General features: G+C 48.3%; 12 protein-coding genes across 12 annotated transcripts; 8 read left to right on the forward strand and 4 right to left on the reverse strand.

Annotated features, from left to right (window-relative positions):
• Positions 1-141: 141 nt before the first annotated feature.
• On the forward strand, positions 142-2,028 carry LTR84_004994 (uncharacterized protein; the record flags this gene model as incomplete). Its single annotated transcript, XM_064848566.1, has 1 exon — positions 142-2,028. The coding sequence occupies one exon, from the start codon at positions 142-144 to the stop codon at positions 2,026-2,028; it is 1,887 nt and encodes a 628-aa protein (XP_064711190.1).
• A 93-nt stretch (positions 2,029-2,121) lies between these two features.
• LTR84_004995 (uncharacterized protein) lies at positions 2,122-3,297 on the reverse strand (the record flags this gene model as incomplete). The annotated part of the gene is made up of 1 exon (XM_064848567.1): positions 2,122-3,297. One exon carries the CDS (start codon positions 3,295-3,297, stop codon positions 2,122-2,124), a length of 1,176 nt encoding a protein of 391 aa, XP_064711191.1.
• Positions 3,298-4,986: 1,689 nt separating this feature from the next.
• LTR84_004996 (uncharacterized protein) lies at positions 4,987-6,596 on the forward strand (the record flags this gene model as incomplete). The annotated part of the gene is made up of 2 exons (XM_064848568.1): positions 4,987-5,197; positions 5,362-6,596. The coding sequence occupies 2 exons, from the start codon at positions 4,987-4,989 to the stop codon at positions 6,594-6,596; spliced, it is 1,446 nt and encodes a 481-aa protein (XP_064711192.1).
• Positions 6,597-6,982: 386 nt separating this feature from the next.
• On the reverse strand, positions 6,983-7,897 carry LTR84_004997 (uncharacterized protein; the record flags this gene model as incomplete). Its single annotated transcript, XM_064848569.1, has 1 exon — positions 6,983-7,897. The coding sequence occupies one exon, from the start codon at positions 7,895-7,897 to the stop codon at positions 6,983-6,985; it is 915 nt and encodes a 304-aa protein (XP_064711193.1).
• Positions 7,898-8,543: 646 nt separating this feature from the next.
• On the forward strand, positions 8,544-9,473 carry LTR84_004998 (uncharacterized protein; the record flags this gene model as incomplete). The annotated part of the gene is made up of 1 exon (XM_064848570.1): positions 8,544-9,473. One exon carries the CDS (start codon positions 8,544-8,546, stop codon positions 9,471-9,473), a length of 930 nt encoding a protein of 309 aa, XP_064711194.1.
• Positions 9,474-9,528: 55 nt separating this feature from the next.
• On the reverse strand, positions 9,529-11,208 carry LTR84_004999 (uncharacterized protein; the record flags this gene model as incomplete). Its single annotated transcript, XM_064848571.1, has 2 exons — positions 9,529-10,359; positions 10,420-11,208. The coding sequence occupies 2 exons, from the start codon at positions 11,206-11,208 to the stop codon at positions 9,529-9,531; spliced, it is 1,620 nt and encodes a 539-aa protein (XP_064711195.1).
• Positions 11,209-12,031: 823 nt separating this feature from the next.
• Positions 12,032-13,764, forward strand: LTR84_005000 (uncharacterized protein; the record flags this gene model as incomplete). Its single annotated transcript, XM_064848572.1, has 3 exons — positions 12,032-12,226; positions 12,284-12,704; positions 12,755-13,764. 3 exons carry the CDS (start codon positions 12,032-12,034, stop codon positions 13,762-13,764), a joined length of 1,626 nt encoding a protein of 541 aa, XP_064711196.1.
• Positions 13,765-14,043: 279 nt separating this feature from the next.
• LTR84_005001 (uncharacterized protein) lies at positions 14,044-15,969 on the reverse strand (the record flags this gene model as incomplete). The annotated part of the gene is made up of 1 exon (XM_064848573.1): positions 14,044-15,969. The coding sequence occupies one exon, from the start codon at positions 15,967-15,969 to the stop codon at positions 14,044-14,046; it is 1,926 nt and encodes a 641-aa protein (XP_064711197.1).
• An 825-nt stretch (positions 15,970-16,794) lies between these two features.
• Positions 16,795-17,808, forward strand: LTR84_005002 (uncharacterized protein; the record flags this gene model as incomplete). The annotated part of the gene is made up of 1 exon (XM_064848574.1): positions 16,795-17,808. One exon carries the CDS (start codon positions 16,795-16,797, stop codon positions 17,806-17,808), a length of 1,014 nt encoding a protein of 337 aa, XP_064711198.1.
• A 772-nt stretch (positions 17,809-18,580) lies between these two features.
• Positions 18,581-19,594, forward strand: LTR84_005003 (uncharacterized protein; the record flags this gene model as incomplete). Its single annotated transcript, XM_064848575.1, has 4 exons — positions 18,581-18,604; positions 18,677-19,078; positions 19,192-19,330; positions 19,410-19,594. 4 exons carry the CDS (start codon positions 18,581-18,583, stop codon positions 19,592-19,594), a joined length of 750 nt encoding a protein of 249 aa, XP_064711199.1.
• Positions 19,595-20,237: 643 nt separating this feature from the next.
• LTR84_005004 (uncharacterized protein) lies at positions 20,238-21,892 on the forward strand (the record flags this gene model as incomplete). Its single annotated transcript, XM_064848576.1, has 2 exons — positions 20,238-20,434; positions 20,491-21,892. The coding sequence occupies 2 exons, from the start codon at positions 20,238-20,240 to the stop codon at positions 21,890-21,892; spliced, it is 1,599 nt and encodes a 532-aa protein (XP_064711200.1).
• Positions 21,893-22,384: 492 nt separating this feature from the next.
• LTR84_005005 (uncharacterized protein) lies at positions 22,385-23,574 on the forward strand (the record flags this gene model as incomplete). The annotated part of the gene is made up of 3 exons (XM_064848577.1): positions 22,385-22,981; positions 23,044-23,436; positions 23,512-23,574. 3 exons carry the CDS (start codon positions 22,385-22,387, stop codon positions 23,572-23,574), a joined length of 1,053 nt encoding a protein of 350 aa, XP_064711201.1.
• Between the last annotated feature and the right edge of the window lie 116 nt (positions 23,575-23,690).

Consider the following 23,690-nt stretch of genomic DNA (forward strand, 5'->3'; position numbering starts at 1 on the left):
TTTCTTCCCTCGTGCTATTTGGAGTCTTGATGGTTCAGGGAGTTCTCACGATGATTGAGCCTGCATTTCCCTGGTCCCTCTCTATATGATATTCTCTCTTGCTGTATTGTTTCCCCCCTCTTCCTTCTTGGTTGCATTGCGATGGCTCCACGGCGTTTGTCCAAATATATTATCATTGGCGCGATCTTTTTATTTGGCATCATAATCTTTTCTGATTCGTCTCGACCCGTGGTTGACAGTGTCAAAGACCCCATTGGGTACGCAGAGAGTATTCGAGAAACAATTCCGAACTTCCGATTTTCGTTCCAGAGATCAGCACATAAGCCTCCCGAGCAGAAGAACAGTACACATGGCGACAGTTCGTGGTACAGTGATTGGAAATGGCTCAATCCTTTCTCCTCCTCGATTACCCTCGACGAAGACCGCATGGTATTACCTCTTCAGCTCGAACGAGCTCCAGTCTATGTGTTCTATGACACAACCTTGAAAAGAGATGAGGAAACAAAGAAGATCGATCAAGAATTATTATTACTATGGCGTCGGGCTTGGTGGGCACATGGATTCCGACCTGTCATCCTGACCGAGGCCGAGTCAATGAGCCACCCTCTGTATCAGACTCTTCATGCCAAAGGAATGCCTGCACCTCTTGAGCAAGAGTTCAGACAATGGCTTGCGTGGGCTCACATGGGTACTGGTTTACTTGCTCGTGCATATTGTCTGCCTATGGGCCCTTATGACGATCCGCTCTTGTCTCACTTCCGTCGTGGACAATATGCACAGCTCACCAAACTCGAAGGCCTAGGGTCTGGTTTATTTGCAGGAGAACAAACACAAATCAATGATGCGATCAAGTCTGCGCTGGATAACGTGAAGTTGAGCACATTCAAAAGTGTGATAGAAGCGATCAACTCGGATCATTTCAGGGTTGAACAGCCAATTTCAATCGCACATTATGACATGGAAACGATTACTTCAAAATACAAAGCCCTAGCAGAACAACTGGTTAAAGATCCAAACAAAGGCCGTCGTTCTCTCAATCAACTCATGCTCGCACACCTGCATACCGTCTGGCAAAACACTTTCAGTAGTGGGATTGCCGTGCTGCAGCCACTACCAGCTCACACATTCACGCTCGTGAAACCTGCACAAGACCTTGCTCGTCTTCTGACTGAGTGTCCAAATTCAATATTGCAATCATCATGCCCGCCAAATCGCTCAAAATGTAGCCCATGTGTAGGCTCCAAAATGAGGATCACTACTGCTCCTGCCTTCAGAAATACCTCCAACTTGTTCACAATCGCAACCGTGCCTCATCCGTACACGATGGTGACCTTGGCAAATCAGTCTGAGGCGATATCTGTTGCACATATCAGACGACACACGGATCGGGATCCGTGGATTACTGCTGTAACCCGAGATCTTCTCGGGAATGCTCGAGGTGGTCCAAGTCGAGTGGTGAGCTTGAAGGATGCCGTTGCTTCCGATTATGGCCGCAGTCGGTCTTTGTGGTTCACCACTGAACATTTCCCGGCCTCGTTCTGGCCACCTCCACCACCCCCTAAATCACCCACCAACGATGCTCACCCCATCCTGGAGAAGATAGCACCTTTTCCAGAGGACTGGCTTGAGCATGTGGATTGGTTTCTTGGCTTCCCAGTCCCACGCACTTCAATCTCTCATGGCGAGTCTCTTCCTCCTGTACCAGGTCCTGAAAGATGGAAGCCGCTTCCTGGCATGCCAATGGAAAAGAAGAAAGGCACGGATCCGAATCCACCCTCAGAGGAACAAAAGGCCATTGAGGTAAATCTTTTGCGTAAAGCAAGAGATACGATCAATAGTAAGGATCAGCAGCTTGGCAAGATTCGTGGGGTGGCCGAAGCATGGAATCTAGCCGATACAGAAGCCTGGAAATTCGTGAAGAGTTACCGTGCCCGCGAAGTGGTAGAAAGGCTCAAGTTCGAAGAAGACGAATCCGCTTATGCAGCAGGCGGTGGGGGTCGAGGCAATAGTCGCTGGTGGCGCTCGTGAGCTTTCGCTATCCGTAGCATCAGACCAACATTCATTGACTCTGGGCAATACTTGTCGCTTGACAGGTTTTTATAACTCATCTCCAACGCCAGGCTATGAGGAAGTCAAATTTGCCCCAGGGCTTGAGTGATGGTGTCGAAATATCTTCGACATCTCCAGTATCGTGTCTTTGAAACGCCAATCTTGCCATACTGCGAATCCGGTAGCTGCTGACATCCCAGCAACTGCCAAGGTACAACCCTCGATTATGGACAACTCAGGCGCCTCATCTATACCTCGAAACATTCGCGTTTCGCGCACCAGCCATCCTTGAATGTCATCGAGCATACTGAGGCCCCCATAGCTCATCAAACTCATCTCTTGCCAGCTTGGAGAGAATTTTTGCAAGTTAGCTGCCGGGGACGGAAGCGCAAGCGGATCCGTTATAAGCCAAAGAATGAAAAGGCTTTTCAGAAACCAATTCATGAAGAGCAAGAGCACCGTGGGCCCCCCCAACCACCTCACCGCGTATCGAAATGGATGGTGTGTCAAATCGTTCCATGAGTCAGGGCCGTTTTCGGCAATGTGACCCCCCGAGATGCCCTCAGTGTTCCCTCCCTGGTTGTTGTCTGTGTTCTCCCTCGTATGTTCGTGGGCTGGAGATCGACTTTTCAGGTTATTTTGGATATCTTGGATAGGCTGATCGACGTTGTCCGGATGATGCGACCGAGCAGTAGGATTCTGGAATTCACCTCCCTGGATATTTTCATGATCTCTTGGGCATTGCAGCAATTCTTCCCACGTCCCGTCCCAGATGGTCGTCACCATCTCTTTCATCAACGCGATCCCGGCCACTCTAGTCTTCGGATTTCGCATCAGGGTCTTTCTGTCTTGATATAGCTTATTTGAACAACTCATATGGTGGTCGCACAGATGCCATCCTTGATCGAGAGGCAGAGGGACTCGGTCATGTTCAAAATCTCTTTTTTTGTTGTCCCAACCACCCTTCACCTTTTCAAAGATCGCCTTCGCCTGCACACCATCCATGCTTAAGTTCGCTTGTGGGTATGTCGCGTTGTACCACAGTGCGATGGCATCGAATTTGAGTGATGTTCGACAATGATACCAGACCACAAATCGTACATCATCTGATACCCGGTCATCATTCTTTTTCGGCTTAGCCGCGAGATCACTATTCACCTGGCTTCGTTCTCGAGTGGGACTCGTGCTCAACCGGTCGAGTTGATCTGTTGACTTGCCATCCCGTTGTGCGACTGTGCGTGGCGTCATCTCTGCAAGCGGATTTCGAGCTCCACCCCTGCCTTTCCCCTTATTTCTGGTGGGACTTGATGAATCGCCAATCGCACTGCCCGATTCTTCGTATACCCTGACTCGCCCTGAACTTGAATGGTTTCCTAGAAACTCCATGGCGCTTCCTCAGTGTGAGCCCTGCAATTGGTTGATTTGCTTCTGGTACTTGCTGGCTGGGGTGTAGGTGAAGTTGGCTGGAGGGGGAGACTCGCACTCACTGATTTCTTTGGAATGGCGAGAAGTATGCGGGCATGCGTCGTTGTTATTGGGGATGTTTGTTGTAATCTCACTTCAGGAAACTGTACATTCCAGTTGCCACGATGGTGTTGGCAGTTGAGCATTCCAAATAAAGAGTGGGATCTTATTGGACGAACAGACCCCTTGCAAAATTGCAATGTATTTGTATCTATGTCTTTGTAGAAATTCTTGGACACCATGAAAGAGAAGTACTTGTCATCGAGACAGTTGACTGCTGTTATGCCTATTCTAGAGGAAATCATGCTCAAACATCCTTGAGTTCCGTATGTGTTTTTAGTGCTGGACATCTGCATTACCTCTCCGGTGCGTCCTGCACCTTTCCCATGTTGCCTTTGTCTTCTCTTTGAGCTCGTTGCTGCATCTCGCCTTCGCACTGCCTAAAAAGTGGGCTCCCGTGTCCTTGCCGTAGAGCCATTTGTATTGGTGAGCGATACGGAGCATCTTGAAGCTTGCCAGGCAGGCATAATCCAAACATGGGTTTGAGTCGACAGCTAGACTCACGGTGCCTGAGCCATCGCAAACGAATCTATCACACGATAGACGATCTTTACAACTGGCGAGAGAAAGTCTTTACTCGTTTTTGCAAAGACTCCGACAGGCGTTCGTGAAGCCGGTACGTGAACATATTGAAAATATGAGATCTCATCACCTCATCGCTCCGTCCAGATTCAAGTGCATCTCGATGCTTTGAGTTGGCGTGCCCATATTTTCAATTCGTGTGAGTGTGCTTCTTTTCTTAACATTGTGAAGGACGGCTCAGATATCCCGCTGAGTCGCTAAGTTAGTCCTCTGGGGAAGGCCTAAATAGGACTAATTGGAGGTCTTCTTGAACGCTATGGCTGAGGACCGACCTTCGTATGTCGTCCTCGTGAGCTCCTCACATCGGCCCGCTTGACCGAGTGTCGACATCGAGGGAGCTTTCAACAATCTAAACGAAACATCAGCTTCCCAAGTAGACTTCATGCCCGATATATCCCCCAATGAGTCCGGAGGGACCCACATGGAGGAATCTATCTAAGCGAGATACAGAGCCGAGGACCATGTTATACGAGAAGTCCTGAGAGTTCAGACCCATCAAGTGGGCGACGCTGGATATCGGTTGGACTCTCGGGAACTACCTAGGTTTGCTCTCATCTAACCGCACCGGAAACACTTTCTTATCTAGCCGCGCCGCAAACAATGAATGCACTCTCCGTGGCTCACCTTTTGCACAGCAATGTCGCGCCAAATGTCCAGGCCTCTATGTTGCTGTTATCCAGAAGCAAACGATACCAAGGCCTCGACTGCAATGATGGCCAACTCGATGAGCCTCGTTTCATCAGCCATATAAATGTGACAGAACGCCTTGTCCAGTAGGACATGATCATCCAAAAGACCGAGTTCTCTCGGAAATATCGATCCACACCCAACATGGACAAAACAGACAAGTCTCCATCCACGATGGATGTCAATCTTGAGGCTACCTTGACGGAAGCAAGCAGGTCTGAGGGCCAGGTCTTCGAAAGAATTGAGCTAAAGCAAGATCGATTCAGCACATTGAGCTTGATTGGCGTTCACTTCTCCATTACTGCTGCTCCCATCGCAGTCCTCCTGTATTCAAGCCTTGTCACGGGGGTTGGTGGTACCTCTTATTTCTTTTGGTGTTTCCTGGTGTCTATGGTTGGTCAAATCTCTGTAGCCGCCAGCTTGGCAGAGATTGCTGCATTTCTACCGCACGCTTCAGGTATTGATACTCTTCCTCCAAAGGTTCTCATTCATGACCACACTTGCTTATCGTCTGAGTAGGCCAGGTATTCTGGACAGGCTCTCTAGCACCACCGAGATGGGCCCGACTCTTGAGCTATGTCGTTGGCATGTTGACGACACTTGCATGGACACTCGGTGCCGCAGGAGCAGCAGTATACAGCGCCAACTTTTATGTCGCGTTCGGCATGGTCATTATCAGCTCATATACCCCGGAACTTTATCAGATATATGTTCTTTCAGCTGCAACGATTATATTGGCCACCACCTTCAACACTCTCGGCGTCCGACTCCTGCCGAGTATCAACAAGGTCATGGTTGTTTTCCTTAATTGTGCAGCATTCTATGTTTTTGTAGTACTGCTCGCCAAAACCTCCCCAAAGAACTCGGCGAAGGATGCCTTTCTGAACGTCACCAACGAGACTGGATGGTCATCTGATGGCTATGTCTTCCTCTTGGGGTTCCTTCCGGGCCTTCTCACAATGTCTGTCCCAGACGCCGCATCACATCTGGCGGAGGAAGTTCCCAATCCAGAGAGAACAATTCCACTTGTCATGTTTGGTACGACCTGTCTCAACGGAATTGGGGGCTTGATTATGGTCTTTGCGATTATCTTCTGCACCACTCATCCTGAGAATATGTCGGATCCACTGGGCCACCAGGCAGCCTTACAAGTTGCGGCCGATGCCTGGGACAACCGCGGTTGGATTATCACTGTGACCTGTATCATGGTCGTCGTCAACAGCAATGCTACCTCCGCGCTATTGACGGGTGCTAGCCGTCTTCTGTGGGCATTTGCGAGGACGGGGGGCTTACCAGCAGGCCGGATCTTTGGGCGTACACACCAGAGCTTGCAGGTACCGGTTGTCGCCGTGGTCGCATGCTCCACGCTTGCAGCTTCACTTTCACTTCTGGTCTTTGGGCCATACACAGTGCTCAACGGTATCTTCGGCAGTTCCATCGTTTGCCTGAATGTGACTTACTGGATCCCAATCTTTTTCATGATGATAAAAGGACGGAAGACACTCCCGACGAAAAGGACCTTCAATATGGGCCACGCAGGGCCTTTTATTAACGCCTTGGCTTTAGCATGGTTGACATTGACTGAGGTTACGCTATGCCTTCCAAGCTACTACCCGGTCACCGCCAGCGGTATGAATTGGTCGCCTGTCGTGTTCATTGGGTTGCTGCTGGCTACTTTCACGAATTGGTTTGTCGTGAAGAGTAGATATGAGATTCCAAAACCTATCTACATCGAACAACTACACGGAAACTGAAAGACTACGGTCAGAGATTAGTGTCAAGTTTACATCAATTGGTAGACTGGACCTGATGAGGATCTAGCCTTATTCCACCATATATGCCTTCAATATTAGATGGCGCAATACCTACGTATTCTAAACTCACTTCAGCACTTCAGTCTAGGCCTTTGGATTTTCGTAACTTCTTGATGGAAGAGCTTTTATGTTGTCTGATTTCGCGGGTACGAAAACTGCATATAAGAACTGGACCTTGTGGAATGAGAAGAGTCATTCCATTAACATCGGCTAACAGGCCCAAAATAGCTCATGCGGGATTGAATAACACAATAAAATTGGTGATTTAATTAAATCTGAATTGGATATTTTTATTTGTAGTCATCTAGGTCCAACAAAGATCCTGGTTAAACAATAGTACCGGGGTGTGCTTCTGCAAGGCTCAAAAGTTCTTCCACTGTCTGAAAGTGCAGATTTGGAAAATATTTCGTACGCTGCCTTAGTACTTCCGCCCTAGGTAGGTTCGAGGCGCCAGAGTAGATAAGGAGCTCAAAGTAGCTCAACATAGCCGCTTCAGAGGACGTATTCTCAATGATTGGTTTGAGGGTCTCTGCCAGCGACTTAGTCTTACTCTTCCAACTAGGATCTCTTCTCTTCATGGCAGAAAATAGCCCACTGAGCGTGATGTGATCCCCCGCCACGAACGTATATGGATCCCATGGCTCCGAGGTCCCAAGAAGGGCAGCGATGGCCTTGGCCGCATCTCGCACGGAACAAACGGAGAATAGCTGATCTCCTGGTCCGTATATAGTGAACACTTTAGTTGTGTGGTCCATTGGCCATAAGGCTCCGATATCGCGAAGATATCGTTGTGAGGCTGGCACTATATAGTCCATGAACCACGAGTTCGCGAAGATCGTCCACCGTATATCCTGACTTTGTTTGAGTGCGTCATGTAGTTTCTTATTAGCCTCAGCAAGGAACATCGGTTGTTCGGGATAGTTAAGAACATCACAGGTCCATTCCGATGGGATATAGCTTTTGCATATCTTCGATTGCTTACAGGCCTCGAGCATATCGAAGTGAATCCTAGTTGCGACAGGAGGATTTTCAAAATCTGCGATCGTAGAGACTAACGCCTCAACACCGAGGTCGTCTAGGATTGATATGAGTGATGCCAGGCTATAGTCTGTTGCCCGCTGTGTGTAAATCTTCCCAGGTTTTTCTTTTCGCGTCAGAACAACGAGTTCGTGTCCATATTTTGGAATTTCCTCGATCAGGTATTGCGCAACGTTTCCTGTTCCTGCAACAGAGACCTTCATGTCTGCGGTGATTTCGATGAGCGTTGGGATCAAACTTAGCTTCAAAGATGTGTTGTTCCGGCCAAATTAGTGCTTTGGCGTTGAATGTAAAGCACTATGAGGGTTTGGACCGACAACTTCCTGACTTTATATCCAAGCTGTGGTGTTACAGAACCACTATCTCGTTCTCCGTCGGTGGACGAACATTTGGTTCATGCAAAAATAATACCTACGTCGCGGTCCTCGGCCGCCGTCATAGAATGGGTCAAATTTACCATCTAGAATTTTGAACAGATTAGACCTTCAACGAGGACGCGGACTCTCCTCACGACCCGCAAGGGCCCTTGCCCCTCTCGAATCCGGAAAGCGAATCCCCACTTAGAGTGAGTTCGCTTCGATATGCGGAAGTGGCTAGGGGGCACCCGGGGGTGTCCCACAATTCTGCGGTTAGATAAGAACTCTGCGATAAGAGTCTGGGCGCCGTAATGCATGGGACGTACCACAGACTGCCCCTGTGCCAAATTGCGGGTTGGGTTACCCTGCTGGATCGACGTCCTTTTCGGTATGTGATTAGGTCTTCTGCGAGACAGGAAGAGATGTATGAATTGTGGCTCACCCGTGCTCACCCCAATAGAAAACAAAGGAATTGAAACTCATGTCTGCCACTATGAGTCGCTCCAGCGTACCTCATGACACTCATCGTGAGAGACAACTTCACTCTGTGTCAGTACTTGGCCTTGGATACATGGGTACTGCCATAGCGAAGGCATTCGCTCGCAAAGGACACCAGGTATCAGTTTGGAACCGTTCCTCGGGAAAGGCATCTGCCTTAACAGCTCTCGAACACAACGTAAATGCATACGAGACAGCGGGAGCCTGTATTCAGGCGAGTCAATTGGTCATCACAGTCATCACGGACAGCAGGGCATTCAAGGCAATAGTAGAGTCTCTCGACCCCACGGTGGGTTCTGGAAAGACACTGGTGAATTTCAGTACAGGCACTCCCTCAGAAGTACTCAAATCCTCTGAACTCACGAAAGACAAATCGTTCGACGCCTTTATTCAAGGGGCGATGCTCGCCTATCCTGCCCAGGTTGGTCTTCCCGAAACGAACGCATTGTATAGTGGCCCAGTGGAGTATTTCGAGCCCATTAAGGAATCACTCGAGGTCTTGGGAAAAGCGGTATATCTTGATGACGAGGATCCAACTAGAGCGGCATTACAAGAAGCAATGATAGATACCGCTTATTACACAGTCTGCGCAGGGTATCTATCAGCAATGGCACTATTGAAACGATCAGGACTATGGAAACCGGGCTTGGCAGAACCCTTCACCAGAGAATGGATTGTTCCTATTTTACAACTTTCGGAACATTACCTGGTTCCCATTGCACAGCAGATGGATTCTGGAAAATACAAGGATGAAAATGGGTGTCGACTAAGTAATCATCTCTCATCTTTGCGGACTTTTGTGCGGACATATGAAGAATTCAATGTGGAGTCTATTGGATTGACATCCTTTGCGGACAGTATCGAGAAAAGAATTTCACAAGGGGGTGGGGACGAGGAGTTAAGTGGCATGGTAGACAGTTTGTAGTCGAATATGCCTTGCATTTGGAGCACAGATACCAACTGGAGCAAAGTACTCATTTTCAGCAGATGAATGAATTCGCCCCATGCAACATAGTAATTTTCTCCACGCCCACCAATCCAAATGCGAGTGGATCATCCCAGAGAGATCGAAAAAGTTCGCCTATTGATTTCTGCATAGGCATGTGAGACTGTATTTCCTCTATCCGTCGCATGATCATCTTCTGCCCCTGTTTATCCCGCAAATGTGACCCTACAACGATGTACGGCCAACATAAGCCATAATCAGCATCGGTTGCTTCGATATGAGTTACAAGAAACATCGCATGCTCGATCAGCGGCTGCAAAACTGTCGCTAAATCGGCCGATGTCCCATCTTCCCGATAAAAGGATGCTTCTAGGACTATTAGTAAGGCTTGTGTCTTGAGATCTTTGATGAGCAATTCTTTGTGCGTGACCATCTCCGCCACCACGTCGCTTGAATCATCAAGGGGCGATTCCCAGTGAAGGCTGTTCTGCAATGTGTTAAACAAAGCAGAGTATAACTGATCCAGTGGTAATGCTGCTCGAGACTTTCTGTGTCTGGATAATCGGGCGATGATAGGGGTGAGGCAAAGATACTCGGGCTCGTAGGCAAACATAGATCCGAAGCTAGGGAAATCCTTGATCAACGGCATGACCGAGGTGGAGAATTCGAGCCCGAGACGGATGTTCTCATCGTTGACAGAACCACTCAAATTTGCTATCAATGAGAAGTAGCCATATGACTCGATCAGCAGTACAGCAAGCTCCTGGTGCTCAGGATCATGGACGTGTTCAAGTGCGACATATACAAATCCACGACATGCTCTGACGTGCTGCAGAGCAGCCCCGTAGGTTCCGCCATCAACTATCTGTGAGGTGATTTAGCACCTTTTGTCCGCAAGGAAAAGTCGCTCATATTTAAGACTTACCTCATAGTGACACAGGAGAAACATGGTTGTCAGTAAGATCCTGTAGTCCTTTTTCTGAGATTGGAGCTGGTCCGATAAGACTTGGTTAAGCTCACACAATGCAGATGTATAATACTTGAGTGCCTCTGCCTCGATAGAAGGCATTACATGGCGCAGATGCACACCGCTCAGTGCTAGCATGGCGTGTAGAATCAGCGAATTCGTTGTCGCCAGCGGGATGATATGCTTCTCAATGATGTAGTTATAGTCGTTGCAATTCAAGAGCCATAGGACTGTCTTCTGGCAAAAGTGATCAAATAATATGTGGGCATCAGGGCCTTCGCGTGAAATGGCACTTCCAGGAGTTGGACTTCCATATCCAGGCAGAATGCATGACTGTAGGAGATCCTCCTCCAGTTTGCGAAGTTCTGTCAGTGTAGTGGACAAGAACTCGGTTTCGTCAAAGTATTCATCTCCAGAATCCCATCCGATTGTATCAGACGGATGTACCTCAGGCGCAGCTGCAGAGTCACTCCCGTGGCCACCAGAACTTGATTTCACAGATATTGTGGACAGATTCTTCTCAGTCGCAGCTTTGTCACGCAGCGTTTTGGCTGACGTTTTCTTCGCCGAACCAGTGGGCCAGGTACACTGCAGTCCTGATCTTTCACAGGCCTTGCATATCGGCCATTCTTCGCTGCATTTCTTCCGACGACATTTGCACTGCAGGCATCCGTTCTTACTACGAGACTTGCGGGGCCTCTGAACTGCATAGATGGATAGCCTCTTAGGCTGTGCTGCGGCACCCATTGGAGAATTTACAAGCCTCCAAACGATGCCGATTGAATTGTAGGCTCCAATGTGGCTACGGCTCGAAATTGAGATACTATGAAGATGAGGATAGATAAAGAACAGGTTAGATACGGGGTAGTTTTTGAACAACCTCTAAGCTTGAGTCATGGGGTCGTCGTACACTTCCCCACCAAGCTGCAGGATTGGCAAAGCTACCCGTCATCGTCGAAAGAGTAGCGGCAAAGCGGCTTTAAGGGCGCAGTCACAAAAACTCGGCTAGATAAGGGATCGCATAAAGATACCCCGGAAATTTGGCGTCTCGGCGAGTTTTATCCCTGCATATCTGGGCCCGAGGGGCGTCACTGGGGTGCCCGTGGGAATCTGCAGCTGACATATCCGTCGCGGTTGCAAACTACTTCCGCCCTAACTAACTACCTAGGTACGAAGCAGCTGGGCTAACAATACGAGGCTGCGGCCGTAGAGGGGCTGTCCCACTCGCGACGATCAAAGCTCACTTCAAGATCTACAAATTCCGATAATATTCAGCTACAGTAGTTAGCTTCCGTTTCTTCAGAACAGCGACGCAAGATGGGGTTTCACGTGGCAACTCTAACTACAGAGAGGTCAGGCTTTCTGGCCGTCGGCAGGTTCATGTCTAAAATGCTTAGAAATCATGCTGCTGAAGATGAGGGCATGTATGAACAGATTCTGTACATCATAGCGAGATGCTACTTACCTACGATTGCTCAGAGCTCATTAATGCTGATGTTTTGCGTGTGTGCTCTAGCATTGACTGCTTCCAGTTGACAATCTAATGAAGATTACCTTGATGAACAAAAGGATGGACCTCTTTTCTTTCTATCTGATCAGTGTCTTGCTCGGTGTTCTTCGTTCCATTTCAAACGCAGAGAATCTCACCTTCCAGACCTCTATCCGGGATTTACATCTCCAAGCAGGTCAAGGACAATTTCTCGGACCGTCAGCAATCTCTGGAAGTTTCGATCAATTAGTGACCACTGATACCTGCTCCCGAGCTGTAAGTTTGTTCTCGACTCGTCTCCCTTTGTGAAAACCCACTGCTAATGGCTCGAAGTGCGAGATTTTAGCTGCCATTCGCCCTGGAACAGTCCTCACTCCCTTCACTCCCGCATATGAGCGTGCCAAGTTTGGTTACTGGACTAAAAACCAGGCGGAATCTAATTCTCGGTGCATATATCAACCCATAAGCGCTGGAGAAGTCTCATTGGCTGTCGTTCTGTTGAAGTCTTTGAGATGCCCCTTCGCAGTCAAAAGCGGGGGTCATGGATGTTATGATGGCCAGTCTAGCATTAGTCAAGGAATCACAATAGATCTAGGGAAAATCGATCAGATCAATCTATCAGATGACCGGAGCGTCGTCACACTTGGCCCTGGAAGTCGTTGGCTAAATGTTTACACAGCTCTTGAGCCGCTGAATGTGACAGTAATCGGTGGGCGAGACGCAGGTGTTGGAATTGGAGGGTTCCTCCTTGGAGGTCAGTGTCCTCGTTCCTGTTCTAATGTGCTCCACGCTAAATCGTATCAGGTGGAATCTCATTCCAGTCCTCCCAGTATGGCTTTGGTTGTGATAATATTGTGGCGTATGAAATTGTCCTCGCAAATGGCTCCATGGTAATAGCGAGTGAAGAGCAGAACAGTGACTTGTACAAAGCTTTGCGCGGTGGTGGATCCAATTTCGGCATTGTCACTGCCTTTCACCTGGATGCCTATCCTAATACACCTATGTGGGGTGGCTCAAGGATTTGCAAATATGATAAAACGCCGGATATAACACGAGCCTTCATGAATTATGCCTCTCTAGTGGAAGAAGACTCGAAAGCATCTGTCATCCTAAACTTGCTTTATCAAAACGGCCAATGGGTATGGCAGCTGGATCTTGAGTACTGCGCTCCAGTCTCAGATGCTTCCGTCATGCGAGAGTTCATGGACATTCCAGCAATCGAAGATGAGACCGCTATAACGAATCAATCTCAGCTCACTGTCGCGATGGCTGAGAGAGCCCCGCGTGGCTACCGGAGCTCTTTCTGGGCCTCCACAGGCAAGGCGGATATTCTTCTTCTAACCTTCTATGTGGAGACATTCGTGGCTGAATCCGAAAAGGTTTTGAAAAGTCCGGGCATAATTCCAGCTGGTGACATTCAGATCATCCCACCAGGACAGCGTCGGCCAATGACGAAACGGGGCGGCAACGTTCTTGGTCTCGCTGATAACACCAACGAGACACTTATTCTATTCAACCCTGTATTTCTCTGGGACGACCCAGCTCATGATGACATTGCATATGCAACCCTTTCAACAATAATCGAAAAGACAAACGAAAAGTCTGTCCGACTTGGGCTTCAGAGTGATTTCATATACATGAACTATGCAAGCCAATTTCAGGACGTTATTGGAAGTTATGGAAAGAAGTCTCAGGAGTTCTTACATGCAGTGGCTGAAAAGTACGACCCTGAAGGCGTATTCCAATATCTAGCGACTGGAGGGCATAAGCTGTATGGGCCTCCTCGGCATGCTTTATTCAAGGGTGAGATTTGAGGGTGTCTTTCACGCAGGATGAGTATTGCGGAAGTCGAGAAGTGCTGGCTATCATCGCTTCGGTAGAATGAATCTGCTTGGTGGAACGCCTATTGAATTGTTCGAGAGATCTCTACGGTATCATTTTTAGTGGCAGTCAACTATATCAATTTACCAGAGCAACACACATTTTCTGGAACAATTTAAAACGAACACTGTTGAAGACCTTTCTCCTGTTTCAACTTGACGAATTGACGAGTTCATAAAACGCTCCGAAGACACCCAGAGCCTTGATATACATCAATCTCCAACAATCTGAACATCAAGTCCTTCCAACTTTCCATTTGCTCTCCAGTTCTCAATGGTTTTAATGTAATCAAGGAAACCACTTCCCCAATTGAGACCCATTGCCGCCTTGAAGCTTTCCTCGGGTGACATTTCGCGAGTTGCCTGTCCTTCCGCAGTAGTATAGCTGGGAGTACAACCACCAAAACCGGCATAGGCAAATGCCATTTCGACAATCCTGCGAGTCCAGTTATCCTCACCTTCTGCTGTTGGTTCTATGACTGGCCTTGTCTTGCCAGGGTGTGTTTTTGCGGTGACACTCGCAACGATCTGAGCTGCATGTACGGCGGCCACATCCACCATGTGAGCGTAATTGACCGTTGCGCCTGTTTGGTTGACTCCCGATATGAACAGATTTGGGAATCCCCGAGACATCAGACCGTGGAGTGTTCCGATTCCATTCTCCCATTTATTATTCATGTCCAGGCCATAGCGACCCAAGATCTTGAACCCAGCTCGCTGTGATGGGCTGCCGCTTGTCCAAGGCTCGAATCCTGTACCGAATATCACAACATCTGCATCGTACACAACGCCATTGCAGATTATCCCATTCTCCGTACATGACTCAATACCTCGACCTTTGGTATCGACAAGCTGCACATTTGACTGATTGAAGGCTGGAAGATAGTCATCGTGGAAACATGGCCTCTTGCACCAGCCAGAGTACCAGGGCTTTAACAGCTGAGCGGTCTTATGGTCCTCGACTATCGAGTCCACTCTGGCGCGAATCCGATCTTGACGCTCCAGGTCAATTGCCTGAAGATTATTGATATAGTCGTTGGCAGTCTTATCCGTCAAATCCTTCGCATTTGGCCCACCTACCAATGCCGAATAAGACGGGAAAGTCATCCAAGAATCTGTAATCAGGTCAACATCCTCGGCGGCATTGCTGATAAAGGCAGCCATGTTCTCCCGTCGTCTTCGCTGCCACCCTCTATGATTGCTAACCTTCTCTTTGAACTCTTCCGAATTAATCTTCCGTTGATCTCGAATGTCAACAGATGCAGGAGTCCGCTGAACAACGAACAGCTTTTTAGCCCACTTCGCAAGATGAGGAACTGCTTGAACCGCAGTCGCTCCTGTACCGACGAAAATGACTTTCTTATCTTTTAGCTTGTTCATCATCGGATTGTCTGAGGAACCACCAGTGTAGGCGTAATCCCACCGCGCGGTATGAAAAGTGTGTTTGCTGAATTTTCCAATCCCAGGCACATCAGGAAGTTTAGGATTGTGCAATAAGCCAGAGGTAAGAACAAAGTACTCGGTCCGAACATCTACTACCGTGCTGGTCCCATCGGAGGAAGATTTCTGGACTTGGAGTACCCACTCCGAATTTTCATCATCCCATTTGGCGGACCGGACAGTAGTTCGCCATAATGCCCTATCCTGCAGATTCCACCTTGAAGCAAGAAGTTCTGCATAGTTCCTCAATTCAGAGCCATACGCATACCTGTCTTTCGGCGTGTATCCAGTTTCCTCTAGCAATGGCATGTAGCAAGAACTTTCGACATCACACATCAGGCCAGGGTAGCGATTCCAGTACCAAGCTCCGCCAAAGCCTGTTGCATTGTCGACAAACAAGATATCCGACGGGTTCAAATTAGCCTCAAGCAGGAACCGAATGGCATAAGTCAGCCCTCCAAAGCCTGTGCCAACAATCACAACTTTAGAGCGACCATTCTGTGAACCAGCCGGCCATGCCCATTGTCGGTCTCCAGCTTCATGGGCCCAGGGATCGTCAGCCAGATGCTTGAACTTGGCTAGGTCTTTTGCATTGGTATACTGAGCGAGTCCCTCGGGTCGAATTCGTTTAGCCCTCTCCTCAGCATACTTGGAATACACATCCTTGACACCGTGGTCATGAGAGCCTAGGGAGCCCATTATGTCTGTTGATTGAAAAAGTCTTGGAGCCAGTAAGGTTGCAGAGGTTTGGTGCTGCAGTGTCTAGTAAGGTACAATCTACTGATCAAGAACAATCACCAACCTCTACATCCCATTGTTTATCTACTTTACTCGGCGCATCTTGAACCAATATTTCGGACGGATGGATATTCGACATCACCTTTTCCCCCGACTATCAAGCCCGGAAGCTCTAGATCTATCATCGGGAAACTGATGCTATCTAACCAGACGTCGGATATAGCCTCGACAGGCGCCAATTAAAATGTTATCTTTCCTGGTAATCTAACCGCAATCTAAGCGGCAAAGCCTATATCTTCTACGTGAGGAGGAGACTGGGTAACTTAAATAAAATTTTAGTGCTTGAACTTGCCCTTTACGGTATCCCTGCCATTGGTGGTACCACGCGAGAAGAGGTTTCATCTACATAGCATTGTAGACCATTGTACATATACTATTCTCCAGGGGTCAATCGAAATGCTTCAGCAAGATCAGGGGACAGTAAAATCTATTTTCTTTGACACCCAAATGGCAATCAACGGCCACATAATATCGAATGATTCGAGTCCAATCCGCTCCAGCAGAGTCGCTTCCCTGAGGGATGTTTTACTTGACGAATATACCAGGGATAACTCTCGATCCCTCCACTACAACAATCATGCGAAAGCAATAATCCCCAGTGGAACAACAAGAGCTGTGTTGAGTTACACACCGTTCCCTCTCGGGTTTTCGGGAGGACACGAAACATACCTAACGTCTCTGGATGGAGATGAGTACCTTGACCTTGTCTCCGAATTTTGCGCAGGAATGTATGGACACTCGCATCCTGCCATAAAAGAGGCCATTGAGAGAGTTCTCCTACTGGGTCACTCCCTTGGGGGAACAAATCCTCAAGAGGCTGAGCTGGGCGAAATGTTGGTCTCCAGATTCCCCAGCATCGACATGATTCGCTTCTGCAACTCCGGCAATGAAGCAAATACATTTGCTATAGCGACAGCCCTGTCATTCAACCAGCGACGGAAAGTCATGGTATTTGAAGACGGTTACCATGGAGGGAATCTGATGTTCCCAGCTACTCCCAGTCGTCTGAATATACCACATCATTTTGTGTTCGGACGGTATAATGATATTGAACGAACTCGAGAAAATATTGACGATGAGATTGGTGTCATTTTGGTGGAACCGATGCAGGGTGCTGGCGGCTCTATCCTTGGAAGCAAGGAATTTTTGACATTCCTCCGTCAAGAAGCCACTCGGATAGGTGCCATCCTGATATTTGACGAAGTAATCACGTCTCGTTTATATTATGGTGGACTCCAAGAGTATTTCGAAGTGATTCCTGACATGACTACCATGGGAAAACACTTTGGTGGCGGCCTGGCATTTGGTGCTTTCGGCGGGCGACAGGATATCATGCGACAGTATGAGTTGTCCCAGAAAGACCCACTCTTTCATTCTGGTACGTGGAATAACAACCGTTTCACAGTCGCGGCGGGTTCGGTTGGAACAAGTCTACTCACAAGAGAGGCACTTGACAAAGCAAATACCCTCGGCGATAAGCTCAGAGATGGCATGAGAATGATATTTGAGGCCAAAAGCCCACCGGTCGGATTCGTTCGAGGATTTGGCAGTGTGGTAGGTTATGGCTTTCATGGCCCGGATGCAGAGATTTTACGTGAGGCATTTTTCTACCATATGGTAAAGAAGAGGATCTATATCGGATCCCGGGGATTCATAGCGTTGAATATCCTCCATGATGGAAAACATGTCGACCGAGCTCTGGATGCTGTACGGTGCTTTGTTGAGGAGGCTTTTGCGTAGGCGTTGCAATGCTTAGGAGCAAACGATAGAGAGATCCCAAGTTTATTTAGTGTTCACTCTGTCTTGAAGCTGTGACTACTTAATGGCCATAGTGGTATCGATGGAATACAGTGTATTGGAACTATTTGTTTTCGTTCAGATAAAAATCAATGCCTGAGTGCACAAAAGTGATTGCGGGTAATGCCTGGCACCTCTTGATGTGGATGCCTCCACATTTCATCCTTCCGAAATCCAGCCCCTTGGTCCATTTCTAACAGTATTTTGTTCCTCGCTTCAATTGTATCACAGACCCACATGAAAGTCTCGGATCTGCAGACCAGGGTGGAAACGGAAGATTGTGTGGGGAACATTACAAGGCGGTTAGATAAGGGGGTTTATGAACTTAACGGGCTCGTACAGAGTTCAATATGCATTTTGGCCTGATAGCTTCATAATAGCGTGCGTAAAGCTATAGGCAAAGTACGAATGGAGGTTCAGAACGCTGAAGAATGAAACAGAATTGATTTATGTGGTCAGCAAGCATGTCGAGACGATGCGTTCACCACTAGAAGCCTTGGAGATAGTGCCAAATATGCACTGCTGTTTAAAATCCATGCATTACTGACCCAGATCCCCATCATAGGATCACATATCTTGACCAGATGATCGAAAATCACCGGAATTCTTTCATGCTTATTTTCTCGAAGCTACCGACAAGACATCGAATCAAGAACATTGTTGCACAGTATCCTAAAGCCTCTGGCACTGCTCAGCTGCTTGTATTGGAGCCATAATGTCGAGTCTTCAAGGAAAAGTGGTATGTCCCCTTCATCAAGAATACCACGCACTTGGCTTGATGTACACGGAGAAAATCTGATCAGAGGATCAGATCGCTATCACTGGAGCAGCTTCTGGAATGGGCCTAACGATTGCAAAGCTGCTTTCGAGCAATGGCGCAATATTGTCTCTAGCGGATATGAACGAAGATGGTCTGTTGACAGCCATCGAGTGTCTTAAAGGAGAGGTGGAAGAAGCCCAAAAGAACCAGCAACGGCATATCTATACTCGCGTGGATGTTCGAGACAGTACATCTGTGAATAGCTGGATCAGCCACACCGTTGAACAATTAGGTCGGCTTGATGGTGCTGTCAATTTCGCTGGGGTCGCAAGAATAGCAAACGTAATTGATGAGACTGACGAAAGCTGGGCTTTCCAAATGGATGTGAATGCTAAGGGCGTCTTCTTCTGCATTAGAGCCCAATTGAAGCACATGAGGAAGGGAGGAAGTATTGTAAGTCACAAATCGCTCAAAGCGCCATCTTTATATCAACGGCAGTCAAAGCAAAAGGTTGCTTCACCGTCCCTCCGTAAATTCAGACTGACCAAATGTGAGTCTCAAAATAGGTCTCTGCGGCAAGTGTGAATGGCCAACTGGGATGGGAGGCTTTAGGATCATACTGTGCCAGTAAGCATGCTGTGATAGGCGTGAGCAGGAGCGCAGCAAAGGAGAATCCCGACATTCGAATCAATTGTGTCGCCCCAGGTCAGTCCGACGCTGCATTGCTCCGTTGAGCAGCCGTCCCTCGATACAAATGAGCTATAATGCTGATTTTTATAAACAGGTGTGGTCAACACTCCTATGATGGATGGAGTCCCTTTAGAGGAATCGACGGAGATAGCTCGCCAGGTGCAGAAGCGTGCGTGCAATCCCATGGAAGTCGCGAACGTCGTGGCGTTTCTTCTGAGTGATGAGGCCAGCTTCGTCACAGGTGCAGTTTGGAATGTAGATGGAGGTTATAACTGTTGAAAGCGTGAACTCTGCCAAACACTATGATTTATCTCTTTGAGTGAACAGCTTCGAAGTCATGCCAGGTATCATGGTCTAGAGATTTCATTCGGCGTTTAGTAACAACTTCGTGTCTTCAAGAGCGTCAGCTCTAGAGCTGTCGCTCTAGGCTGTAGCTCTAGGCTGTAGCTCAACATAGAAGATCGTTTAGCTAGCACTTATTCAGGCATTTTCAGTGAACAAATTCGATGCTTTTCGTCAAAGCCGCGGATATTTGCTTACCCGAAAACCATCATATCGTGGGAGAGTATGGCTCATTGTCACCCCCGTGGGGTACCAGCCACCCTAACTAGTTAGGTGAGTAGAGCGGGTCCTTGGGCGCCTCGGGCTCCCAATACCTATCCGTGTTGTCTTAGAGACTCTCAATCAGGTGCCTCCCAGCCTTCCATGGGTGCCATCCATCTCGATTCTCGAACCGTGTCTCATAAGAACCCCACGGCGCCTGGCTCAACCTTGCATGGCGCGCTATCCAGATTTTCGATGACGCTATTATCACTCAATCTCTATTTAGCCTCTGCGCCTCACAGGATTGCACATTTGCATCTCCCTTTTCAGGGGCGATAGCGAGTATGCTTTTCTTGCCTTACTTAACGAGTCTGCCGACATGAGTCTTGAAGGTGTATCTTGGTTTACACTGCTACTTGTGCTGACAACTGCACTTTTTCTTGGGGTGCTTGCGAAGGTTGTCTCGTCCGCCAGAGTTGATGATCGTGAACCTCCAGTTGTCCCATCTTCTGTACCCTTCGTCGGCCACGTCGTTGGTATACTTCGACATGGAGCAAGCTACTTCCGATATCTTGGGTAGGAGCTACATCTGAATGATGCTGTTTGTACACTCCGCTAACATGCCAGAATAGCGTTCGCTTCCCACATCCAATATTCGCTCTGCAGACACTGACATCCAAGACCTATGTGGTTATTGATCCCGGATTGGCAGCAAGCGTACAGCGAGCATCCAAAGCTCTATCGTTCAATCCTATAATCCCCGAAGTCACGCAACGTGTTTTAGGTCTAGACGATCAGACTAAAAAGATTGTAGCTACTAACATCGATCGAGATGGTCCGGTGCGCGGGTTTTATCCAGATGTGCAGGACACTATTTACTCCACCTTAACCCCAGGAGATGCGCTCGATGAATTGAACATGCGCGCCTACATCGAATTCTCGAGCATGCTAGACTCGTACGTCGAGAAGTCCCACTCTGGAGAGAGGGGCGAAGAACTCATGGCTTGGGTGCAACATATTGTCACGATTGCAACAGCAAAATTTCTCTATGGTCCCAAGAACCCCATCACGGCAGACTCAAGCCTTGAAAAGGCATTCTGGGATTTCGTACATGGTATTCCTCGTCTACTACTGAATCTGTTTCCTGCATATACCGCCCGCACTGCTTACAAAGGCCGAGAAGCCCTAGCAGCGGCATATATCCGTTACCTTGACCTTGGTTACGAGAAACTTGGTTCAACCATCACTCAGGAGCGTATTGCGGTTGGGAGAAAACATGGCTTTACTGTCCCGAATCTCGCACGGTCAGAGATTTCTTTTCTCTTCGCCGGAATCATCAATACCACGTTCGCCTCGTTTTGGATAATCCTGCACATTTTCGCTCGCCCTCAACTTTTACGAGAGGTCAGAGCAGAACTGGAAAGCAATGCATTGGCCAACTACAATGAAAGTCCGAATATCAGAAGTTTACAAATAAGCAAGGTCAACAAAGCATGCCCGTTGCTTTTAGCAGTTTTCCGCGAAACCTTGCGGCTCCACTCCGATGTCTTGTCATCTAGGGTCGTGACCACTGATACCATGCTGCAAGATAGATACTTCCTACGGAAAGGCTCTGTGCTGCAAATATCTGGTGGTATCATGCATGCTGACACAAGAATCTGGGGTGACAATGTTCACGAGTTTCACCCTGAGCGATTTCTCAACTCTTCAAGCGGCCATGTCTCCTCCGGGCTTAAGCATGAAGAGTCACGTTCTGAGAAACAAAGGTCAGTGCATCCTGCGGCGTTTCGAGCCTTCGGTGGAGGGGCTACTTTATGTCCGGGAAGACATTTTGCACAAGCTGAGATCTTAGGATTTGTGGCAATGGTCATATTAAGGTTCGACATCGACTCTGTCGAGGGCGGCGATTTGAAGGTGCCGGAGAAGAAAGTCGACGTATTGCCCATTCATATACTGGAGCCTAAGGAGAAGGTTCTTGTGAGTATGAGCGATCGAACTGATTGGAGTCAAGTTCAGTGGAGAATTGCACCCTAACAGGTTCGATCTTCGGCAATGTCACCCAATAACCCTCGCGTCATGGCAATCCAGACGACACATGGGAAGGAATCTTCGTGCATTTACGCGGCCTTCTCACTTTGTCGCACAAAAATCAAGGAGGCATTTGGGAAACAGGGCTAGAGCCACAACCGAGCAATTCAATATCATAAAGTTGTGCACGCGTAGCCGGTCCGGCAATGGCGGACACTCGGCGAAGGCTCAACGGACAGCCTTGATGACTAATTAAGCAACGAGTCCTGCCTTCTTAAATTGTCAGAAACAAGTCATGTAACAATGATCACCATCCCTCCATTCCCTGCCTTCGAGGCCCAAGGCCTCGGACGAGTCTTTCCACGATTGGTATAAATCCGCGCGGCCACAAGAAACTTGGTTTGTATCTGACATTTTTTCTTCTGATCATCTACGTATTATACCACATTTACGTAGCCTTGCTCATCCACTGTTCAAGACGATAAAGCAGATGTCACAATGCGTGGATGGGCATATCGAGCACGCGGCAAACCAGAATATGTTCTCAAGCTCGAGAGTGACCTGCCGCAACCGACAGCTGAGTCTTTAGGGCCGCATGAAGTCCTTGTCAAGGTAAAATATGCTGCGTTGTTCCAAGGCTCAGCGGCCATGATGACCTTCATGCCACATTTCAATAACAATCCCTGGATCGCAGAGAATAACTATTCTGGTACAATTGTTGCCACGGGCTCTGAAGTCGAACACGTTGCTGTCGACGATGATGTCTTCGGTGGCTTTGCCGCCGATGTATTGAGGAAATACGGGGGCGTTTTGGCCGAATATGTCACCCTCCCGGACCACGTTGTCGTACGAAGGCCGAACAATGTGACATTGAAAGACATAGCTGGCATGGGTGCTGGAGGAGTCACCGCGATGCAGTTTGCTGAGGCGGCAGGCTTGAAAAAGGATGACCGTGTTTTGATCACGGGAGCTTCAGGCGGAATGGGGACCTTGGTAATACAGGCAGCCAGGGCCGCTGTCGGAGACAATGGTCTGGTGGTTGGGACATGTTCGGCGGGTAATGAGCAGCTGGTGAAGGAGCTTGGTGTTCACCAGGTGAGTTTCAGCATTTGCTGATCAATGCAATCGATACTCACATCGGATGTCATGGTTCACAGATTGTCGATTACAAGAAACACAAGCATCTCCATAAATATCTCACAGAAAATTACAGTCTCGAACCATTCGATGCGATCATAGACATGGTTGGTGAAGACTACTCTATCCTTAAGAACTCATCTCCATATCTAAAGCCTGATGGGATTTTTATCTTTGGAGGCAACATGCCCCTCATCCATGGCGGTGGAACTGTTCTCGACATGATCGGATGGTTCATTAGAATCAAGATTGCCCAAACCATGCCACTGTTCCTGGGTGGCATGCCACGAAAGTGTGTGATGCATGCTGGACAGATCTCAAGAGATGCGCTGATGCGGCTTGCGGCGTTCATTGAGGATGGAAAGATGACACCGGTGGTGGACAGTCTTATTGAGATGGATCAGGTCCTACAGGTATGTGCTAATGGAAAATCATTACCTCCAGGCACCGTTCCAATGTCCGATGTTATATACTGACATTTATGCTAGGGATACGCAAGGCTTGCGACATCCCGAGCCCGAGGAAAACTCATTGTTCACGTACAAGACTGATGAGGGGTCTATCATATAGCTCTTAAACACCCTCGATGCAGCGCTATTGGCATCTTGGGTTTTTATCCGTCCCCATACCTCGTGGGCATCACCCCACAGGAAAGGGTGTGAGAAGG

The sequence above is a fragment of the Exophiala bonariae genome (assembly GCF_035927105.1).
Source record: "Exophiala bonariae strain CCFEE 5792 chromosome Unknown scaffold_2, whole genome shotgun sequence".
NCBI classification, from domain to species: Eukaryota; Fungi; Ascomycota; class Eurotiomycetes; order Chaetothyriales; family Herpotrichiellaceae; genus Exophiala; species Exophiala bonariae.